The 25,425-nt window shown below is 35.7% G+C and overlaps 1 protein-coding gene across 2 annotated transcripts in view; it reads left to right on the plus strand.

Moving 5' to 3' along the window:
• LOC124363280 (longitudinals lacking protein, isoforms H/M/V-like) overlaps nt 1-25,425 on the plus strand; it is a 45,197-nt gene that overhangs the window by 3,542 nt on the left and 16,230 nt on the right. Inside the window, exons 2-7 of one of the 2 annotated variants that reach the window (XM_046818495.1) lie at nt 986-1,158; nt 4,372-4,461; nt 6,335-6,475; nt 10,688-11,029; nt 16,573-16,657; nt 18,188-18,552. In XM_046818495.1, the coding sequence (XP_046674451.1) occupies nt 988-1,158; nt 4,372-4,461; nt 6,335-6,475; nt 10,688-11,029; nt 16,573-16,657; nt 18,188-18,552 (1,194 nt within the window). In that variant the 5' untranslated portion in view covers nt 986-987. The remainder of the gene's footprint in view (nt 1-985; nt 1,159-4,371; nt 4,462-6,334; nt 6,476-10,687; nt 11,030-16,572; nt 16,658-18,187; nt 18,553-25,425) is intronic. The other variant, XM_046818504.1, reaches the window with a different exon arrangement.

Raw genomic sequence — 25,425 nt, forward strand, 5'->3', positions numbered from 1 at the left:
TTATCTTATTTGTGGAGTATTTACTGTGTCAGTAACATGTACTGTAACATTTGGTATTTTAAATATGATAGATTCTATCCCCCCATTAATTAGCTTATCAATATTATATATATATATATATATATATATATATATATATATATATATATATATATATATATATATATATCTGTTCCTTTGTGTCAGAATAAAGATATTATTTTGTATGTAGAATCTTGGAGCATTGGAAAAACGGTTTATTGTAGGAGGAATAAAGGATAAAGGAATCGCTAGTATAAAGGAATACAACATTTTCCAATATAATGTTTTATTTTGTGCAAGGCCTTTCTGAATCAAAGATTCCATCATCAGGCACTTCACAAATTATCAAATGTTTACATTTTTGTAATAATAATTAATTTTATAGTAACATAAGGTAAACAATTTGGGTGTACGGTTAGCCAGTATAAAATATTTAATCAGAATTTAATTTTAATTTTTTTATAAATTGAGATGAGAGTAAAACTGAATTTTGAACTAAAATCAAAATAAAACATTATATTGGAAAATGTTGTATTCCTTTATACTAGTGATATTATTTTGATTTATTTTTTAACTTTTGTTTATATATTGTCTATGTTCTTTGAGCCATTGTTTGTTGTTATCTTACATTTCAATGTGCTATTCATGTTTTAAAAATTTCTATGTGCACTTGATGTATTTCCTTTCAACGTTCTATTTGTTGTTTTTGTTTTATTTTCTATTTGGTTGCAAAATAACAGAATGATCTTAGTGATGAACTAAACGCAAAATATTTAAGAGTTTGAAGTAGTAATTTAACTTGGTATTAGTTATTTTGTCAATTGAATATTTTCTCGTATTTAGTTGATGTTAGAATTAGATAATTGTACTTTTTATTAGCATACAAACTTAAGTGAGAAAGCCTGTTAGTTTTCTTCATTCCTTTTATTTAATCTTAGCCATTTGGAGATATGAATGTTCACAGATATGGCAGTCCAGCAATACTGTTTACGCTGGAATAACCACCAACCCAACTTTATATCAATGTTCACTAGTCTGCTAAATAGTGAGTCTTTAGTCGATGTTACCTTGGCTGCTGAAGGGAAGCACCTACAAGCGCATAAGGTCGTTCTCTCCGCTTGTAGCTCATATTTCCAGGTAAACCATGCAGCCAACTACTAATATTGAGTTCATTTACAACTAATATGTAGTTAAATAATATATTAAGTTCATAAACCCTAGAAAATTAACTGGATTTTTCCAAAAGTAAAATTTATTTGTATTGCCACACAAATCAAAGATTATTATACAAAGTCATCATGTTACAGCTAAGTCTACAGTAATACGAGAGTAAGTTTAAAACTTTTGAGATATATTAAGAGATTTTAAGCCAGACTTAACAAAAGTTCTAGGCATTTTCAAATTAATCCCTTCCAGCATTTATACACTTTTGAAGTAAGATTTCTACAAATTCAAAGCACGCAGCTACTCGGTTTTTTCAATGGAGTCAAAATATTTATGAATTTCATATTCAATTTCTGCTTCTGAAGAAAAGCAATGACTGCACAAATTTTTCTTCAGATTTAGAATAACCAGAAGTAGCACATAGTAAGATCAGGTGTGTAAGAGGGAGCTCCATAATTAATTGTTACGCCATTTTTAGCCGAATGTGCCAAAGTTTTTGTAGCAGTGAGAGAAGAGGCATTGTTGTGTTACAAAATTTAAACCTTAATGTACGAGGACTGAAGAACTTTTGGCAAGCATTGTTCAGTGTATCAACTTTCTGTAATAGTCCTTTGTTCCTCCAGAATATTCTTTACCAGTAGTCATTTCTGAAAAAAACTGCATTAATTACTTTCTTCACTGGTTGTTGTTTCTTGACCATTGTGGGAATGATCAAACACAAGTAAGCAATTCTCTCCTTGACTTGAAATGTCATAAAGTGGTTTGTATGTCTCATTACATATTGGCTTTTTGCCCAATTGTTATGTATCCAATCAAGAAATAATTTTCCAAATTTTAAAAAAATCATGAAAGATTATTTGTACCTCCTATTCCGAATATCCCCTAATAACAGTAGCATGAGATGCTTCTTCCAGATCATTGTGGTGTTTCTTTGGCATTTTATGTGGAGCAAATTAAAGATAAACTGAAACCTCGTTGCCAAATGAAGTGTATTACAGTTAAATACACCAATCGACACCATTAACACATTCACTGCTAAGCATTTGAGTATTAGCGAAACCCCGGTGCTAATTTTTTTAATTTGTTTAATTAGAAGATATAACTTGGAGAAGTGACATAAAAGCATAAAAGATTATGTTTGACCTATATTTACATTTTTTTGACATCATTATACTGCGGGACCGATGGGTCCCGTCAACATGGACCAATGCCCATTGAACCTGAAAATGACATTTATTACAAGAACTATTGTATTATTTAGGGGTGTACACGTAACCTTATGACTGTTGATGGTAGTACTGACAAGAAATTAGGCATTATGTTCCCAAGACCCCTAAAATTATGTAATATATTGCGGGACCGATGGGTCCCGTCAGCATGGACCAATACCCATTGAACCTGAAAATGACATTTATTACAAGAACTATTGTATTATTTAGGGGTGTACACGTAACCTTATGACTGTTGATGGTAGTACTGACAAGAAATTAGGCATTATGTTCCCAAGACTCCTAAAATTATGTAATATATTGCGGGACCGATGGGTCCCGTTGTCCTGGCTGCAGGTCTTCGTTGATTTATATATGATTTCACACTCAAAAACAAGATAATTTTCACTGAAAGCCACTAATAGTATATCATTTTATTATTTACAACCATCCCCTCCTATCTTTGTAGTTTTTAACACATCTTGCTTACAATATGTACATCATACCAAACACTTTTTGTTATTGTGCATTTTATTGTCATGGCACTTGTTATATCATCACGAATCATTGGTAATGTATTACAAACTACCTCGGGGTCTCTAGATGTCCCAGCCATTGTTTATTTTGCTAACAACAATCACGAAATAATAGCAAACACAGCACTAGATGAAAACAACTATAGTTAGCTGAACCGAGAAACTATGCACACTAGAACAAAGAACGAAACCGGCCCAACACGCTCACGCTATCAGAAAGGGCCTCTTTGCAGTGCTGCCTAAACAGTGCCAAGAGCAAAACAACAATGCCCAGCGGGACCGATAGGTCCCGCGCGCACCCGTGAATGGTGCCGAGACGCTCGGGCAGGACCGAATGGTCCCGCTTAGCACTGAATGTGTTAAATAATCATCAAAAGTGCAAACTGGCATTCAACAATCAGCTACACTGTCTGCTGGTATCTCAAAAATTTCATAGTGACCCTCGTATTATATCTCAGAGTGGTAAATAATACAAAGTCCTTAGAGTACTAAATAATATTACTGCACATCTAAAATGCTCTTAACTATGTTGTATGCTAACAGAAAGTTAAGATTAATGGAAAATAGCTTATTATAGCAGTAATACAGTATTAGTCCTTAAAACACTAAGTAATGTAAAAAGTCCTCTATCTATTTAGTCAGTTTATAGCAAACCAAGGTTAACTGACTATCTCCATCATGGCAGTAATACACATTATTAGAAAGCTCAAATTTAAAGCACTTTGCACATGCCTAGAGACTTCCCAATGTAAGGTTACCACTTCATTGAAAGGTCTCCCTTCAGCACTCCTGCTGGTCTAATCCCAGCAATTTTATTCTCACCGCCCATTATTGAAGACAGAAGATTCCATTAAAGGAAGTAACATTGCAGAAACCCCAAAATATAGTACTGTACTTTATTCTAGATTTTTTTATACCCACCCAGTCTGACAGTTTTCTGGAAGAAAACTGAAGTGAGAAATCTCAAAGTAAAAATCTCCTAATTTAGCTGTTATACAAAAAAAACTATGTGAGAATCTTATTCAAAACAGAAATATATTTGGGCTCTTAAAACTTTTGTATAAACTGTGCCATTTACAGGATAATTATTCAAAAGGGAGTAATTTTAAGCATTTCTTTTCTCTGAGAGTTGTGATAAATTAAGAAGGATTTTATTTATTGTAAACCGTTTCAGAAATTAGGTGGGAGTTGTTAAAATAAACTAGGAAAATCTTGATAGTTGTTATGATTGAAAATAGATTGTGGTGATGAAGATCTTTAATGTATAACAGGAATAATAGAGTTTCCAGCACTGAGCTCTGGGGTACTTCTGCCTTAACCACTGAAAGTTCTGACCACTATGTGTTATCATTATTGAGAATTTGGACACATTGAACACACCAAAACTAAAAACAGATTGAAACCAATTGAGGGTTATACCTAAAACCCCATATTTTTTCTAGCTTATCGAAGAAGATTTGGGTGATGTTTTGAATCAAAAGTTTTGCTTATATCACAGAATAGACCTAGCATGTATTGGCTGGAATCCAGAGGTAAGAATTTTTTTAAGGTAAAGGCCTTTGTAGAAAAAGTGTTTTGATTGAGCCGTAAATCAAAGTGGCAAGGTGTTCAATTGTTATTAACTTCTATGAAATCATATACCTTATAGCAGCCAATTCTGTCCAAAACCTTTAAATATGTTGGTTTTAACTCAATCTAAAAGAGTTATAAGTTTTGTTTGAAGTATTCTTAAGCAAACAGATTGTTTTATTGATTTTAATCTAATTTTAACTATAGAAAAACACTTTAAACTACAAATATATAATTGTAGTATGTTAAACCTCAAAGTCAACAGCTGGTTCAAAAGTATAGCTGCCGAGTAGCTGCAGTTATTCCAATGCAAAAAAACTTTTCTCACAGTTAGTGATATTTTTCTTCATATTTTTATAAATTAATTCTGATAAAACAGTCTTAAACACGTTTATTTTAAAAATACATTAATATGCATTGTTTTCATTTTTTGGATACATTGGAAAACCTAAACTGTAGGGGATATAGCTGCAAGCCATCTACAAAGGGTTAATTCTCATTTAGATTTCTTTTCATGATTATAAATAAAACTTTAAATGACATGTTCCAAATGTATTACACTTATTTCTCATTCATGCAACCTTATTGGGATGCAGTCATCATTTTGAATAAGTAAATATCTCCAAAATAGAGAAATATAATAAAATTCACATGCATAAAACTATGAACAGTTTATTTTAAAATATCATGGTTAAATCCTGTATGACATAGCCAAAACACCTAAAATTTGTAAGTTTTCAATCATAAATTAAAAACAAGTGAAAACCTTATTCAAGTCTTATTTAAAGATATACAATATGTTGGTTTGGCATGAATTTTGTTTTTAAAATGGCTGTTATTTAGAAATATGCTACAATAAAAGTTTAAGTATAAAATTTGGTATAGTAAAAAAGGAAGTTCAAGTTACGGTACTTAAAAAATATCAACTAAGATAACAAATATTTAAAGGTAAGTACAACACAAAATTAGGGCAAACAAGGTGGACTGCATCTTGTAATCACTATAAGACAAATAAATTGACTCAAAATTAATCGTGTAATCAAGATAGTGTGAGAGGGATGACATTTGTGTCGACAAAACAGATAACAGATAGGAAGCACCAAACTGAACAGGCATTTCCCACTTATATTTTATTTTATTTATTTATTACAGTGGTGTAAAATATTATATAATACTATACTGTCCTAAGTATAATATGTATGAATTTTGTTCTAATTCAGTTTTGGGTGTCCATAATTAGTTAAAGAGAGTAGGTGTAATGTTTCCCCATACAGGTCAGATACACGAAGGTTGGGTAAATGTGTCTGTACTATAGTCTGTGAATCGTACTACTTCATACAGAACTGTCTCTTTTATAAAAAGCTTGAAAATAATTTTTTAATATTTCTATTCACTCTCTCAACATTACCTCCAACAGCAGAGGCTGACAATTTCGTCTTTCATCATAACTATTGGTTTGTCTGCTCTGCTACATTTTTCATCAATAATGTTACTTTTGATGTTCTTGAAATGTAATCAATGAGAGAGTGAGATTAAATAAAAGATAGAGGATTTCATAGTATTAACTTCACCTCTAATAAAACCAAGTTTAATTTCATTTCAGTAGGAAATAAATTTCAATGGGGAACATAATTCCATATTTTTATGATTATTCATACACAATTTTGATGTGTAAAAATGGCCTTTATTATAGTTTTATAATAGTTCAAATAGTCTATAATTGATTAAATAGATAATTGATATAATTGGTTAAATAATTTCATTTCAATTTATGTAACTTTTGGAAGTAAATCCTATGTGTTTTGTAGATTTAGTAAGTAATTTCTTTTGTTACAGTCATTATTTACATTGAATCCCTGTCAACACCCTATAGTCATACTGAAGGATATCAAATATACTGATTTGAAAGTAATGGTAGATTTTATGTACTGTGGAGAAGTGAATGTATCTCAGGAACAGTTACCTGCTATTCTTAAGGTAAGTAAAATATCACTAAATCATTTGATGATCACCTTCAATGTTAATTTTGTTTAGTTTTAACCATAATATCCTTGTCAACTCAAATAGGGTTTATTATGTATATGATTTTCCACAGTTTAATGCTATGTTATTTTTACAGTTTCTGCACATATTCAGTGACATCCATCAATATTTATTGTCACAGTATTTGTTATCTGGAATCATCCAATTAGGATGTTTTATTTTTTACTTTTTGCTCTACAATTTTTACATTTAATATAACATATATGATAAATGAATAAATAAAATTATTTAAAAACGTAAAAATCAATTACATTATTACATTTTTTTACCTATTGAAATATTTGTTTACTTACTTGGTTGCTTTATTTAACCCTTTAAGGAGTAATGACGTTCTGGAACGTCACTACATCATTTGTTCATAGGAGTAAGGATGTGAAACATAATACACTCCCAAAATAGTAAGAAAAATTTTGTTTTATTTTTTAATGAAAATCAGATATTATTACTATAAAAAGCTAACATTTACTTTTGTTGAGAAAACAAAGGCTAAAATTTGTTTTTTGTGTGAAAGTGCTCGAAACATGGATGTATACACAGTGGCACACCACACTCTTTACATTCAAACGTCGTATCCTTCCTTTTCTTTTCTCTGTTTGAGGAATGAGAACAGACGTAGCATCTCTTTTGTGTCTTGCGTGTCTGACCTTCTGGCGTCGGCACTGGGTGGGGGAAGTGTCTGCCGGTCAGGCGGAGCGGATGTTGGTCTCTGGTAGCAGCTGGCGGCGGCACGACCCTCGGCGCCGCGGCTATCAGCCTTCCTTCTCTTGGAGTGTGATGTGTTTCCAATATTTGTCGGATGAGGTTTAGTCTAAAGTCACAAAACCCACTTTTCTTGTTTTGTTTGATGACAAACATGTATGTATTCAAAACAACAATATCAATCAAGTGGAAAAAAAATTACGGTTCCACTTCTTTGATTTCCTTGCACTGTCATTGAAAGATATCATCATGTCAGAGCGGTCGACTGCTCCCATATCCTTATTATATTCTATGACAGAGCTTGGTTTGTTTACAGTCTTTCCAAGCTTAGTCACAGGAATCATTTCATGCTTGTGGATTGTTGTTAGCATTGTTACATTACGGCGGTCACACCATTTTACACAAAGCATGTGTTTTTGGCTCCTAATTTCACAATCTCCCTTATTCATTCTTTTGGGTAAGCAAGGGAGACCTTTCCGGTTTTGTCTTACAGTTCCACAAGCTGCTGTTTCATTTTCAAGAAGCCAGTTGAACAAGCCGGGACTGCTGTACCAGTTATCAACGTACAACACATGGTTATGTCCTAAGTAGGGTTGCATTAGTGTTCTGATAACCTTTGCTGACACTCTGACGTCTTCGTTTTCATTCAACAAGTCAGTGGTCTTGCCAGTATAAACAATAAAGTCAAGGACGATGCCTGAACTGCTGTCACACAATACATAAAGTTTTATTCCGAACCGCTTGCGTTTAGACGGAATGTACTGTTTGAAACCCAGGCGACCCTTCCATAGCATGAGGCTCTCATCGATGACCAGGTTCTTATTAGGAGAGTAGGCTACAAATTTTCTCCGTAGGGTTTCGATAACCGTTCTGATTTTGTATAATTTATCTCCCCCCGCCTCTAGTGAATTGTCGTCAAGATGCAATACTCGAAGCAACAATAGGAATCTACCCTGACTGAACACCTGAGGGAATATGGGAGTGTTGAGGAGTGGATATGTACTCCAGTAGAGTTTTAGTGAATTTTTCTTGCAATGGGGCATTAGAAGCAAAATCGCAAAAAAACAATACATCTCATCAGGGTTTGTTTCTGTCCAGCGTCTGAGTTTGGAGAATTCTTTTATTCCTGCCTCATTTTTCATTTGCTGCTGGGCATACTTATTAGTCTCAGAAGCAATGTGCGAAACTAAATCGTAATCGAACAGTTTATGAATGAAATCTATTTCCTTTTCAATATTATCCTCAAAGTCAACTTGTAGGCCAGAATTAGAATCATCAAATATAAAGTCTTTTGGTTCAAAACAGTCAACATGTTTCCATTTGCAAATTGGACAAATATCAGAATCACTTACTGGTAATGCAGGTTCTTGGATCTCCACGTCAAGTTCATTGTCGAAGTAAGAAGCAGCGAGGATATCTTCTGCGGTTTCATCTTGTTCATCCCCACTATCACCAAACACATTCTCATCGTTGGAGCCTAAAACGTCATTGTTGTTGTCTGAGATTTGATCTCCTTCATTCCACTCGTACAGCCCTCTTCTTATGTCGTCACTACGTAAGTTACGTTCTGGATCCATTTCACAACACAAAAGGAAACTGACTTGAGAACAATAAACTACACTATTTCATCATTGTAGAAGAAACTGCACAAAGTGAATGTTTACAGTGTAGCAACAGTATGCGACTGTAGAAGTTGTTAGCGCCAATTGTTGTTGACAGTAGAAATCGCAGGAATCTGTGTGCGGAAAAAACCTTTACAGCCGCTCTGTAGTTGAAAGCAGCTGACAGTATTTACGCGGGAAACTGCGCTCAGTTATTTAAGGTTAGGAACAGTGGGCGGATTTCTTCCATAGAGGAAAAACATAAGCGCTAGTACTTGTAATATAAGTCATAATTCATTGACGTTCTAGAACGTCCTTACTATTTTCACATGATTTTTAATATGACGTTCTGGAACGTCAATACTATTTTGTAACAAACACCTATACTCGTTAAAGGGTAATATCATTACATATTAAACACCATGCTAAGTTAAGGTTAGAACACCCTTGCTTGAAGGCGTGTCAAATATCAGCCAGTAATTTTTTTCTTATTTAACATTTGTTAATAAAAGTAAATACAATTTTGAACACTATTTTTCTACATAATCTCAGTTCAATAAATTAAAACAGTTATTTTATATTTCATAATTCACATGTTTTTATCACCATTAAAGAATGAAGCTGGGCTATAACCAACTGTGCATGAATGCTTAAACCCCTTCATTATTTTCAAAATGATAAAATCCCAATTATTCTTTGAGTGCCCCAAGCATGTGGAAGTTACATGGCCACTGAAAGGAACTATAAAGCACATATTTTACTGTTTCCCAGTGAAGTTGGTTCAATTTTTCTTAAGTCAATGCATCTGTATGTGGCCAATGCATCACACCTTTTCTGCTAATAGGTCAGTTTCACAACACAAGCAGTTGGTAGTAAGTAGTATGCAGTATTAAATATACAGAAAATCAATGAGCAGTGAGTGCTCCTCTGTAGTACCAAAAAATTGTAGCATTAACTTTTCTTGCAGATAGACGGATTTTGGTTTTACAGATTTTTACTCTTGTTTTCCACTAACTATCAGCATTTGTATAATTCAACCAGTTTTAGACTTGAGTCCTTGAAAGCGTTTTATCAGTGAACTGTGCAGTTAGTCGACAAAATATTGCGGTAGTTTTATCTCCTCCCACAAAAGAAATTTGATAATAACCTGTTGCTTACTATATGTGTACCTGTTGCTCATAACATGATGCTACTAATAGCCCTTCTGGTCTGGTGAACCACACATCCTTTTCTCTTGACATTTCCTCTCAACATGTTTAAAAAAAAAACCATAGTGTCATCAGTATTAACAATGACATCATGTATCATACTGACTTAGATTAGTACTAAACTATTTATGTAGTACATAAATATAATAATTTTTATAAAGAAACATTTATTTGTAAAACCTATTTATGAGTACAAAATACAATCAGCACCTTTCTATCAATACAGTATGAAACATCTGAGAAACAGATGATCAGAAGAGTTGATTTATAAATTTTCATATGCATACAATGAAGATATGATTGATGGTATATGAAAGGATTACGTACAGCCTTGTATGTACATTCTGAGCATTTTTTATTTTTCAAAAAATTAAATGAACACATTTTGTGGATATTAGATTAAGAGACACATAGTATAATTCATCTATGTTATACATGGCAATCTATTGAATTAAGCTTGTTGTTTTTGTTTTTTGCTTTTTTTTTTTGTTAAAAACAGTAGTTGATACTAAAATGGTAACAAATATATATATATATATATATATATATATATTTATAATTATAAGAATCGTCTTTTAAAGAGTTTTTTTTAAGCATGCTAAAAAAGATTGTAGCCTTTAGTTGAGGTTTTGTTTTAGACTGCAGAAACATTGAAGGTGAAGGGCTTGGCAGAGATGCCCGAACACAATATCTCGTTAAGCAAGTCAGTGAGTGTGTCATCGGATAAGAGCTGTGATTCACCTTCGATGCGTCGTAAGCGGCTGCGAAAGTCATCGACTGGGTCTGGCTCAGGGTCTGGGTCCACAGAACACACAGGCACAATGACGGGAGGCAGCGAGGAGACGGTGGGCAGTGTTGAAATCCCAACAGTCAAGACGGAGCTGGCTAGCGAGGGTGAGGCATCTCTGCGTAATGAACCAAGCACAGAGTCTGAGCCAGGTTTCACCTCTCAGGAGAGTGTGGAGGATGAGTCACAGCAGGTATGTGCTGTTGGTGTTAAAATTTTTGGAAATGGATGTTTGAGCCCAGTATGGTAGTTTTTATTTTTATTCGTAGGGGGTGTGAAAAATACATTACTGCACGAACGCTTGGCCTTACCGTAATCAAGTGAACAAGTGTGGGGCTCTCCAACAGGTTTTTCTTGAAAGCATACCCACTAAAAAAACAACCCTCTCCTCTTCTTCAACTAGCCTGGCAACGGTGTTCCCAATACTTCAGTCTAGGCCTTTTGTTTGAGCCTTATTTAAGCTCTCATCTGGTTTCTAGTTTTTCCTAGATGAGTTGTTCACGATCTAGAGTCACCTTCTTTGCATTTAGGATTTTATCCACTCATTTGGCCATCATTTTCCAGCATTCCTGTCATCAGAGCATAACTCCAATGATAGTCTGCAGTTGAAGACCTTCTTCTTGCAACTGTGTCATTAGCTCCCTCCTTTCTTCTGTTCATTGTCTACACCTAAAGAAGGTATGTTCCATATCATCCCAAGGTGAATCTCCAAAAACGCAAGTGGGCAACTCCCGTTTCCCCATTCCGTGCAAGTACAACCCAAAGCTAGCCCGACAAGGTATGAGTGATGCAGAAGCCCACCACCCATGCTGTCTCTATCCACTCTGTGATGTTAGTGATCAACATTTTCAACCAACTTCCGCGGGACTCAGCATCCCAGCAAACTTACCATTTCTGCATGCTTACAACTTTTGCAACTTGCTCTGCTTTCTCAACTCCAAGCTCTTCCTTGCTGTTAAAAACATACTCTTGATCTTGCGTCTTTAAATCGATGGGCATTACACTTGTGATGAGCTGAACCGCTGGCTTAGAGACTGTCTGGTATGAGCTAGCGACCCTCAATGCAGCTTTTCTCTGAACAGAAGCCATTCTCTTTCAATATTTCCCTTTCCTTAAGAGTTTCAGCCCAAACCTCATATCCATAGAGTAGGATGGAGTCGGTAATCTACATCAAGTGTCGCCTTCGCACTGCAGTCGGGCCCCTGATATTCGCCTTAAGTCTTCTCAACGCTGGTGTTAGCTTGATAGCTTTTTCTGATAAGTACTGAATATGCTCCAAAAATGAGAGCTTGGTATCCAGGTACACACCAGGTACTTCACTGCAGGTTTTGTACATATTTTAACTCTTCCAATTTGGAGTTGAATGGCTGTAGGAATTCTTTTCTATGTGAGCAGAACCAACTCAGTCTTTTCGGTTGTTAATGTTAACCCATATTCTCGTAGTCATGAGCTCATGCGTCACATTACCATGTTCAGCACCAACTCTGCATCTTCTGTGCTATGAGCAACAATGACTGTAGCGATTTCATTTGTATATCCCACAAGGAAAGCATTCTGAGGCATCTGAAAACACAAAATTCCATTGTAGGAAACGTTTAATAAGTCGGGTCCTAAGATGGAGCCCTGAGCAGCCCCGCTTGTGACCTCTCTCCTGTGTTCACCATCTGTGTCATAACGACCAGCTGCCTATCTGTCATGTAGTTTTGTGCCATCCTGAGCAGATACTCCTGGATCCTTAAATGTTTCACCAAGGCTTCGAGCATGTCAATCCATCTTGCCAAATTAAAAGCATTCTTGGTGTCCAAAGTGGCAAACAGCACTATCTCCCTGGAGTAGTGGTTCCTCTACTGTGACATCTGAAATTTGTTTACTACTTCTTTGATGGTACCAATGGTCGACTTCCTCCGTCTAAAGCCATACTACCGTGCGGAGAGGTTGCCATTCTCCTGAATTGCTCTTGACAGACGTGGCTGGAGGAGTTTCTCCAACAGCTTTCCTGCAACATCGAGCATACAGAGAGGCCTGTATGCTGATGGGGAGCTTTGGATCCCCCTTGTCTTTGCTGACCAAGACCAGTCACTGTCTTTTCCAGATTTTTGGGAAAACGCCCTCGTCCAAGCAGTGGCTGAACATCTTCAGGAGCACTTCTGGGCACACCTCCATAGCCACCTTCAGCACTTCACTGGGTATACCATCTGGCCCTAGTGCCTTCTTGTTTCAGCTTGCAGCTTGTTTGAATTCTTCTGTAAACAGTGTCACGCCCTGAACCGGCACCGCATGCACCTCCAGATCTCTCATAGGAAGGGTTGGAAAGAGTGTCAATGACGTGCTCCATCCTTTCAATATCCATCATGGGGCTGGGTGACAGAGGTCCTAGCTTTCGCATTACGATTCTGTATCTCAGACCTCAGAGATATGATGTCTGCATTAACATAATGTATGTCTATGCTCTTCACACTTGAGGCGTCTGCTCTTATTTATTGCAAACTTATGTTCTCTTCTTGCATGCCTTTATTCCAAGTAAGCTTTTTCTGCAACATCACCTACTCTTGTTCTCACCCTGGTCAGGACCCTATACTTATGTAGACATTATCTCCTTAGACCAGCTATCTCATCTGTCCACTAGTATGCAGCTTTTTTCCCTCTTGGCATCAACTCCTTGGGCAGGGAGGTGCCGCAGGCCCTTCATAAGATCATGGTTGCCTCCACCAGGTCCTCGGCTGTGTCTACCCCATCCAGTACCTCATTCTTACCTGTCTTAAGTACTTCCAAAAACTTTTTCATACATTTTTCTCATGTTCCAACCAGTGGGTGATAAGCTCGCAGAACACCACAAAAGTTCATTGTTTTGGCTGAACCTCAAGCTAAAAGTGATACTGGTTATCCCTACCAGTATAGTCCTCACATAACCTGCAGCCTACAATATTACGTGTAAATACCTCTGTTGCAAAAGTAATGTCCGGTATTATCTGCGTATACCCTGGCCTGCGAAAAATGGATACATTTTCCTTGTTGATCACAGCAAGTCCTGTTCTTGCAACCATATCGAGGTAGTAGGTGGTTTGTTAATTCTCTTGTACGTGCAGATTTAGGATTAGCTTCAAAACATATGCAAAGTTGTTTCTTAATGGTATGAAAAGAGTGCATATGAATTGAAATTCTGATTCTGAAATTCAGAAGTAAGAGGAATTAAAAGATCAAAAGGTGGATAATGTATGTAGGATGCAGAAAATAAGCTGCTAATAGGACATACAGAGTGGTTGCTATCATGACTTTATCAGAGACCAAATTCATTTTGTTTTCAAATTTTATAAGAGATAAATTTGATTTAAAAACTAGAATTATAGTTTATCACTCACTAGCTGTTACCCGTGGCTTCGCACACAATCTTTAGAAAAGTCATTATATTACTTATTAAAAGCAATTATGCGCGATTAGCCGCGGGTAACAGCTAGTTCGTCAATACATTCGTAGTATTTTATAACGAAAACTCTTGATTTTCAATAAAATACCAATTACAACCAGATACCCAGTTACCCACAGCTTCGCACGCGATTTCCTGCAGAAAAATTGGGACATAGGAGGCATATTTCTTTTGAAAGTCCTTATTACCCTTCTGAGATAAATAGTCACTGAAAGATACTCCAAGCTCATGAACTATTTAAGATTTAAATTTTAAAACAGTCTCAATATGCACTTGTGAAATAACTGGAATTTTCTCTAATATTCTATGATTTTTGTATACAATTGAACTATATTAGCCCAGCGTGGACAGGAGTCAAAAGTCGAATTCATTTGCACAAATACGATGTAATAAATGATGGCGCTCAATGTAATTTTGAAACGAAAATAGGCATATATTAGGTACATATTATTACAGTCTAATGATTATGAGCTCCAGATGTTAAACGAAATTGCGTATGGTTTTTATTTTATTGAAACAAAATTTGCTGATTCTCTTAAGCTTACTTTATGCTTTCAAACTATAATGTAAAGAAATTTAAAATCGTAATTAAATTATATAAACATATTTGTTTGTCGCATATATGTTTACAAAGAACAGCTGATTAAATTTGAACAGGCTCTTTCACTTAATAACATATGTTTGCTGCAATGCATTTCTTATGGGTATTTCCGTAACTTTTAGAGACCAGTGGGGCGGAATCCTGAATCGGGAACGGGATAAAAAGTATCCTATGTCCTTTTCCCAGTCCTTAGTTACCTCCCTACCAATTTTCAGCCAAATCAGTTCAGCCGTTCTTGAGTTATAAATAGTGTAACTAACACGACTTTCTTTTTATATTCACTCATTAGTTTTCTTCTTTGTACAGAATGGCATTTAATTTTTGAAAAAATTTCAGTATGTTTGTAAAAAGAATCTCTTGTACTCTCAGTACCATCCTACTTTTTTATAAAATACACCATTTTATGTAATCCTTTTCAAAAACCAATTTTTACTATATTTCACATATTCTATTTAGAAACATATGTAACAATGTTCAGCATTTAAATTTATTTGAATCAGGTACTATTGCAAATTTGAAATATAATGTCACAGAACTGATGTTACAAAATGGAGTACAAGGATTCGAGACTTTCATTCACTCAGACTGGGGACTAACCTGATCTTGACCCCTCTCCCTCCTCCCTATGTGGTCTTATTTTTACCGATGGTTTTGTCTAATACTACAGTATTATCTCTTATTTCCTTCATCACACAACTAAATATTTCTACATTTTATGCCTTAAAACACACCAACACGTAACAGTAACACTTTTTCCGACATTTACATAACATAAAACATTTTAGTGTGACTCTAGCCTACGCACATGCTACTTGCCCATGTTGGCTAACTTCTATTGTAGACTATATGTTTATCTGTAATATATAGTTTAATAACTCATGCTTCCAGGAGTGCATTACTGTGGTAGGCTTCCAAAAATGCCAAAGCTGCTCCCATTAGTTGTTCTTTATGGTGATCTGAAATCGTTTTTGGCACCCATTATCCACAAAATTTATGGTAGCCTAGCTTCTGTGAAACAATAAAGTCCCTGAAACTTGTGGGAAACATAGAACATAGCATGTACGAGCACACCAATATATACGCGATTGGTGTGTGTTAAGTGGAAACGTTACTTACTTTCTGAATAGCCCTTGTATATTCAGAGATCAACATTAACATACAGATAATTGGGCTAGTCTTTTTAACAAGACAACAGCCATATATTTTAACCATTTTGATCAGTGGATGCAGAGAAATTTTCTAATATAAACAAAAATTGGATGTCTCATACTAAAGATATAACATGGAACTCTGAAAACTATATTATCTATCGACAGATCATGATTGTGCAGAACTGCTAACGGTTGAATGATTTCTTATGGAACCATGTTGATCTGGTGGGATAAGATGGTAAACTCACTTACAAAGAAAACTGCTTACAACCTTTTAGACTGTCACTGGTACAATGTCTACTGTAGAAAATTATCTAGAACTAAAAAGTCTAGTGACATAACTTACACAGCATATGTGTACTATTCACTTCACTCACTTGTGATTTTGGAATGGCCAAGTGAGAGAATCATTTGTGGAATGATCGTAAACTATTTCTAAATTTGTGAAACCATCAGATTCAGAGCTTCACTTATAGCATTTTAAGATAGACTTTATTTGGGAAATATATCTTAATAATTTCAATATTGTAAGTTTCATAGCCATTAATCCTTTGTTTCAGCATGTAGAGGAAGATAAAGGTGATAAAAGTGCTATGGAATCTGGGATGGCGAGTTGTTCTTATCAGTCACCAGCAACAAGTCCAGGTAATCTTCTCAATTTTAGTTTAAGCTTTGTATTTATATTATTTATTGGCTCTGAATATAGTGTTATCATTGTTACTTCTCTGAAATATTTCTACTGATTACTCGAACACTGCGTAGAAACATAAGAAATAAGTACATGTGGTAAGAATTACAAAATACCAAAATCCCAAACTCTTCTTGTTTTGGCCCCCATCCTACCCCAACCCATACAAGTGCAGTAAATTGGTTAGACACTTGTCGTTCTCAACTCAATCCAGTTTATGGATTCACTTTTTATTCTGTTTTCTGTCTAGTAATATTGTCCACAAGCTTTTTTGTATACATATTTTTTGTTATTAGTAATAGTTTCATTGTAAAATCTATAAATGTTTACGAAATTACAACAGTAAAAAAATGCATATAACATAATTTGTAGACAATACTATTAGAAAGAAAACTGGGTTAGGTAACTAGCTACAAGTGTTCAACCAAAGTACACTAGTAAGGATTGGAAGAGGTGGGGGAGGAAGCAAGAGGAGTGGAAATTGGGAATTCAGTGTTTTGTAGTTTCTACAACATGTACTAACAACAGTATATTAACAATGTTTATTGACTGGGCTAATAGAGCTTAACTTGATTGACCCTTTAAAGAGTCCAATTCAGAAGTTGAAATCCTCTGTCGGGACTAAAATGTTTATATTATTTTTATTTTCTCTTGTAAAATTAATGTGACATAAAGTTAGAGGCTACTTGTATAATACATTTAAGCCTTAAGCAATAATTATGTAGAGTACTTACATTCTAAAATGTAGCATTTAATAACTACAGAATGCTACACTTGGAAATCTGATGTTTTTTGTAATTTGGCATTTGCTAAATCTCAAATAATTAACAGAACCATACTGCATTTTGTATTCTCCCTTTTATTTTATTAGCAATATTTTACAAAATAGCACTCAAATATTCCAGCAATTTATTGCAAGGTATCTGCCAAATATTCTAGCACTATTTTGGTTTTTTGCACAACTTTGTAATAATAAAATAATTTTTTAAAGATTTTCAACCAATTTTCAAGATTTAAATATTTTATTATTCAGCATGACACATACTGTGAGAAATATTTATTCTTGCAATATATGCTAAAAGTAACATGTCTAAAATACCTTTTTACATTTACATATAGAAGTATAGCAGATTGCAACTCTTTATTATATATTGTATTCTATAGATTATTATACAATTGTATAACACTGTATAAAATGTTATCACAATTTTGTTAGATGACTCAATGCCTTGTATTCATTTTGTTATAGTGCAAGTGCATGTTTTGTTATATTTTATAGAAAATTAATTTTAACATCTGTACAAGTGCCTATTTATATCTGTGGAAGATTTTGTCTCTTTGTGTACAACTAAATAATACATTTAAGTGTTAATGCAGTTTGTAATATTTTAGCAAGAATAATTTTTTAATTACATATACAAATACATCAATCAACCGTTTAAAGCATGGTAATTTCTCAATTTTAAAGTTATTTCATTAATTTCTAGTGGACCCAACTCCAACACCGGCCATTGGTTCGAAACGAGGACGCCTGTTGATCAGACAAAACCGGATCAAGAAGGAGTGTGAAGGAGATGAAGTAGGGGTGGTGATACCAAGAGTGGTGGAGCGGCAGTGTTCAGAACCTGGACCACTACCCAGCAACACCCAGTCCTCACCTAACCTGCTGACAGTGCCACAGCCTGCCTATCTGGTCAAACAGCACTCCAGTCCTCTCCTGCTAACCTCCACCCCTTCTGCCCCTTCCACACCTCCTGCCCTCCAGGTACATCTAGTCACCCCCGAAGCCACCCCTTCCCCCTCCATCAGGATACGCACAGACGAACTCAGGAGAGCCTCCTCCACTCCTCAGGTAACCAAATGTTAATATTCTCCAAGCATGTCACATGAAATTGTTAGTAACTTTTTCTTGTAAAATGGAATACAGTAAAGTCATGCTCTAATAGAGAAGTCAGTAAAGTCACAACCTACTTAATAAAGATCCAAAAACATCAAACATAGGAAAAATTAGGTTAAAGCTGAATTTATACTTCATTTTTAGATTCCTACTATTCTAAATCCAGTGATATACATAACTAGTTATTTTCACTGCTACTTTTACACGTTACAGTTATTTTCTACCATTGTGTATGTGTAATAATACGAGGTGTGTTTAAAAAATATCGCGAATTTTGAATTTTCACGGGTTACGTATATTCGAATTTCGATTTTTTTGTGGCGTTAAGTTGGTACATATGTCTCTCACTTATGTTGAAAATTTCGGCCATTTTGAATGTTCAGTTAATTGTTGACAGCTGCTTTGCTTTCACGTGTTTTGGTTCGTCTTCGATTTTTACCTATTCAAAAAAATGGAACACAGAACCTGTATCAAATTTTGTGTGAAAAACTAAATTAAGTGCGCAGATGCATTCCAAATGTTGACTGTGGCATACAGAGAAGCTACTTTGGACAAAAGCAATGTTTATCGGTGGTACAAAATGTTTTCAGAAGCCCGAGAAGATGTGAACGACGAAGAGTGTGCCAGACGCCCGTGCACTTCAACAACAGACAAAAAACTGATGAAGTGAAGAAAATGGTATTGAAAAAAAGAAAACGTTAAACTAAATAAAAATTAAATTCAAACTCCTCATTGTTAGTAATACAATTTAGTCCTATTGGTATTAATTTAATTTCTTGCTATATTTTATATCTAAAATAATATTTTATTAGCTGCTTAAGTATGTAATCTCATGTACTTATCGTATCGTTAACGACTACGCAAGTGCAGGCAAAAACGTGTTTTGGCAGGTAAAATAAGTACCTACTACGGCTAGGACTTACTTGCACCTTATCGCGTCGTATGTGGGGGCAGTGACTCCGACTCAACGACTCCAACTCTGACTCGATGAACCCCGACTGAGAGAGTGAGTCAGCCAGGCACAGCGTACTTACGTACTATAGTACGTGAGCCGTCTGCTGTAAGGGGCTTCAGCCCTTTAAGCGAACTCCGGCAGATTTATCCTGAAACTCCGTGTCTTACCCGGTCAAGCCGGACCCCGCTAGCTGATGTCTCCTACGTTTAGTTTGTGTAATTGTAGAGGGAAGAAATAAAGATCATAACATGTAATTAAACTAAAAAATATCTTTCTTTCAAAATAAAAAAAAGACCCTCTACAAAATGACATGTTACATCACATGTAAACACAACAATTGAAATGCTTTCATATTTCTAGTTGAGCTCCAAGAATCAAGGAAAAAATGTTGTGTGGGTTTCTTAAGTTTATCATATGTCTATGGAACCACAAACCTTCTAAACAAATTATCAGAAAAACTCGTGGTCATCAGGATTTTTGAGTGAAGATACAGTAAACAGCAGAAGAAGACACTGATTTAGGTATCATAGTGACACCGTAACTTAATACTAGGACTGAAATTGTACGAGAGTCATTGAATAAGTAACAAGATGAATTTAATTAATACCGCTCAAAAACAGTTTATTCAGTCAGTACAAAACTTTGGTTACTTTTTAACATAGTCCCCAGCAATACTTATACACTTGTCCCATTTGTCTGCTAATTTGTAAATTCCCTTTGCATAGACTTCTTTGAATTGACCTAAAAGCCACTTTTGCTCCTGATTTTTGACCTCTTCATTGGATTGAAAATATGTCCTTCTTAGACCTTTCATAAGGGTTCCAAACAGATGGAAGTCTGATTGAGCAAGGTTAGGGCTATAGGGAAATGTGCAAGTATCTTTCACCCCAGTTTCTGATGTTTTTCTTTCATCAGTTGTGCCTTATATGTATGGGTGTTGGCATGAGGCAAAATTATGCCTTCAATCAAGAACCCGTGCTGTTTCGTTCAAATGACAGATCTTATCTTTTTTGCTGTATGTCACAGTAGTGGCTTTTGATTGTTCTTTGGCCTTCAAGAAAATCGTAATGAATTGGTCCCTGATAGTCCCAGTATACTGTACCGGCAGAAGGCTGGGCCTGAACTTTTTGCGAATAGAAGTCGTATACTTCCATTCAAGGCTCTTGTCTTTTTGACTCTGGCTCATAGTGGTGAATCCATGCTTCATCTCACGTTACAATTCTTTAAAAAAACCTTCTTCAGTTGAATATCTATATTTCAACTGTTAAGTGATTAGAAGCCAGGTTTCTTTATGATCATCCGTGAGTTGTCTGGGCACACATTATGCACAGGTTTTTTCTTTTGTACTGCAGCTTGTGAATAATTTTATTCATAGTTGCAACACTCATGTTTAATTTTTACATTTATCACTTCAACAATGATACGCCTATTGTCCCAAATTAACGCATCAATCCGACATTCGAGAGAGGAAGGCCCAACCATGCGTCGCCCACTGCGTTGCTTTTGTTGCCATTTTAAAACTGTTCTACCCATTTGTAAATGTTCAATCAGTTCAAACAATTGTCACCGAACACTTTTAACTTTCGTGGATCTTATCTTCCATGACTAAACGTCTGATCATGGCACGTTGCTCTTACACAGTGCAATTCTTGAGCAGACTCGTTATTGTTAACTGAATAAATTTTAGGCTATATGTATAAAATATGATGGAATAGGTGATCAGAGTTACATATGGATCAATTCAGCCGTTTTTGAGCAGTAGTAAATTGTCTTGTTAATTATTGAATGACCCTCGTACATAGCTTTGAAGTCAGGCACAGATTTAATTGCATTGTCTCCAAAATAGGCATATATATATATATATATATATATATATATATATTTATATTATATATATATTTATATTATATAAATATAAATAAATATATATTTGCAAGTTGAAAGCTGGTTCAAGAGTCATATATAACCAACCCCAGTTTATCTCCTTCACACTCTTTTTTTACCTAAGTTGAAAAATACAACTGTGTTCAAAAGTTGCTATTATTTATATCTATACTCTACATTTACCACACGTATAATGACACCAGTATACGGAGGCTCCCCAGTATTACAGCAACCAACGAAGTAAATCACTTAGGGATCGTGATAGACGAAAAGCTATCCTGGGAGGGGCAAGTAAACAAGCTCTGTAAAAAACTTAGCTCAGCTATCTTCGTTATAAAGAGGATCAAGACAATAAGCACTCAAGCAGCCAGCAAAACCTCATATCATGCACTGTTTGAGTCGCACCTGCGGTATGGCAATGTGCTATGGGGAGGCTCAACAGCAAGAAATATGCAGCGCGTACTGATCCTGCAAAAGAAAGCTGTAAGAGCAATATCTGGCCTGGGCACAAGAGACAGCTGTAGACAATCTTTTAAAGACCTAGGTATCCTCACTGCACCCTCACTCTACATCCTGGAGACAATAATGTATGCCTCTACACAAGACCTGCCTAGTCACCAAGACAGACATGCCTATCTTACCAGAAATGCTGCAAACTATGCGTTACCTCCACACAAGACAGCACGATACGAGACGAAGCCAACCTATGCTGGAGCAAAATTCTTCAACCGCCTACCAGAAGCACTCAAGAGTACCAGCCGTAACCTGCTCAAGAAGAAGCTAACTGCCTGGCTGCTAGGGAGATCGTTCTACAGCCTTGAAGAATTCTTGACCTGGAGAGAACATGAACATTGACCACTTAGTATCCACTGCTTAGTGTCCTCTGACAAATTATTCAAATGCTTCATATCCTATACTGTTTGACACCAATTCAGATCTTGAAGATCTTGTATTAAGCCTACTCAATAAACTCAATAAACACCATGTCTCTCTCATTTTAAAAGAATAGATACAATACAAGTGATAATTGCTTAAGGAATAAAGAAAGGACCACAAATTCAACAACCTCTTTGTCAATGCTACATAAATAAAAGAAAAACTGTTAGCTGCTGCAAAAAGTTGGTTTAGTATATTTGTATAAATCAAAGAAATATAATAATTTATTAAGTTTAGCATTACTGGTTTGTAGCTTTGACTAAAAGAAACATCTTAAGATCAAACTTTGAAATAGCAAAATTACTGTCAATTGTTTATGTGTGTCATCAACACCTGAATTGAGTATTTTACAAGTTCAGAGTTGGTTATGAAACAACTGTATTCAACAGTGGTAAGGTCAAGCTGTACAAAAAAATAGCATTTCAAAAATACACTCTACTGATGACAACAAAACTCTTTGAAAAAAAAAAAAAACAATCTACTACCTTTAATATCATTGACTTTCAAGAAATGTTGTAGTAATTAGTTATTGTAGTTGCTTAAAAGTAAACCTATCCAGCTCTGCTATTGCAATAGGCTATCATGTAAAAAACTCACTTATGGTTCCAAGAAAGATAGTACATGATACTTAAAGAAATTACATTGTCCATAAACCAAATAGAGGAAAAAGGGGATAGAATGCACTTCCAAAAGCCCTATACATTTAAAAATATATGTATAAAAGCAATAAAACTTGTTGTAAATGCTGAGTGAAATGTTTTGCTTTGAATTAATCCTGTTTAATTCATTTAAATTTAGGTTTATTCAGATTTATTACTTACCACTCCCCCCCCCCCCTGTTAAGGTGTACTCTTCAATCAGATTCATGACCCCCTGCCAAGCCAGGCAGCGCGTAGGCTGGGACTCTTGTTCCTTCTGAGGTAGGGTCTCTGCAACAAGCAGAATGGCTACTAGTCATGTGTATGTCTAGCCCCAAGTGGGGCTATTGTTGCATTAAGTCGTGGTGAGTTGTTAATTGTGTAGTTTTAAATTTCTGTCACATTCGAGTAGTCTGGTTGGTTGAGTAGTGAAGTGGTAAGTCAGTTGGTTTTTGTTGTTGTTCTTTCTTCTAGGGTGGGTCATCTAGTATGACTTTCAGTTGTGGGATTTTTCATGGGTGGACGGCTTCCCTGGTTGCCCACTCACGGATGTGTTCCCACGGTGATTCAGCTGCCGCTGCATACGTGGCTCTCGCCTGGCCTGTGATGTATTCATGCAGGCTGGGTAGTCCTGCAGACCGTAGGACGACCGTGTTCCTGACGAACCATGGTGTTCCTACAAACCATTCGTCAGTTGGCGGAGCGTCCTGTTCTGGAAGGCTTCCAGTGCCTTTATGGTCGTCTTGGAAGTGTGTGGATACTAGGCTGGAGCCGCGTATGTCACGATAGGGCGAACTATCGTTTTGTAGAGTAGCAGCTTCGTGTTGGTAGGTAGTCCGGAGTGAGGTCTCAGTAAGGCCGACAGCCCTTGACGGGTGGTCATTCCGGGCGGATCCTCCCTTTGGCGGCAAGCCCAGTCGTAAGAGTCCTGTTGAGGACGACTCCCAAGTATTTGATGGACTTGGTCCACCTTAGTTGGTCCCCCTGCAGGTGAATCTTCTCACGCTGTGCTGGGTATTGTTGGTGTTTTGTGAAGCAGATAGCCTCGCTCTTCTGTGTATTGATCCTGACCTTCCACTTCCTCAGCCAGGGGTCCAGTTGTTCCATTTGTCATCTCATGTAGACACATGATTGGCGGATGGAGGCCGACTTACTATAGAACAGTGCGTCGTCAGCGAGGGACATCCTGGGATGTCATTTGTGTACCACAAGTACAGCACTGGGCCCAGTACAGATCCCTGTGGCACGCCCGTGGTGATGGGGCCGAGAGGACGACGCGGCCTGTTCCACAGTGACAAAGAACGTTCTGTCTGCCATGTACGACTGGAGGAGCCGAAACATACTGCGTGGAAGTAGACTGTGGGCCAAGCCATTTTATACTTATGCCAAATGAATTAACCAATTAAAACTAGTTTCAATACAGGATCAATATATTGACATAATGTATAATATGGTAGTGGCCGGGTGGTTCTTCATGTTTGAAGAACATGTTTTTCTAATGTGATATGGCGTTATGAAACAGCTACTGGTTTTTGTATAAGTAAAATAAAGGATGTTAAATTAGAAAATGTATGTGTCCATTAAATTGTGTATATTTGTCAAGTCTTTGAAGTAGAAATAAGGATCCTGATAGATGTCTAGTTTAATAGTCTGCAACATTTCTAAACTCTATTTTACCCTTAATATCACCAGTCCAGGACACGAGGTGGATAATGAAATAACCCTTATAAATAAGGTTTGGGAAAATTTCCTTCCTCCAGGACAAAAACTGGCATGTATTATATTATGAAATAAGTATGCCAATTGGACCAAAAATTAATTGGCATAACATTTTGGACGACATTTTTAAATGAGGACACGATTACCAAGAGCATCACAACATTTTTAATATATCACTTTATTTGGGAACTAGTTTGGAAATTTTCATTAGTATTTAAAGAAATTTGTAAAGAAAAATGTAAATAAATTGTCAAAAATTTTTAATATGATTTCAATATTCCCTGGGTAACTGTGTTCTCCTCTTTAAAAATGTCATACTTAAAATCATATGCCAATAAATAAAGTTGTAATTTTTATTTAAATTTAATATTGGCCTTATGGAGAAAAAAGTGGCAATTGTGATAAATATGTTTATTCGGGGCGACGAGACTGCCGAACATTCTCATGCTCACCCTCTGTTCCCAATGCTATTATTACACTAGTTCTTTCTGTATATTACAGGATTCAGGAATCAACAAGCTATAAGATTTTATTTAAACTGCAAAAATACTAAAATATTCTTAAAAAAATATTTTCTTTTTCACATTTTTATTGTATTGTATTAAAATTGTAAATTTCAAGTTATTAAACGAGAAAATTATGACAGCTTATTAAATAATGAACAAACATAAAGTTAAAAGATTTTTGAACATTTTT

Source organism: Homalodisca vitripennis, chromosome 1, assembly GCF_021130785.1.
Source record: "Homalodisca vitripennis isolate AUS2020 chromosome 1, UT_GWSS_2.1, whole genome shotgun sequence".
In the NCBI taxonomy this organism is placed as follows: Eukaryota; Metazoa; Arthropoda; class Insecta; order Hemiptera; family Cicadellidae; genus Homalodisca; species Homalodisca vitripennis.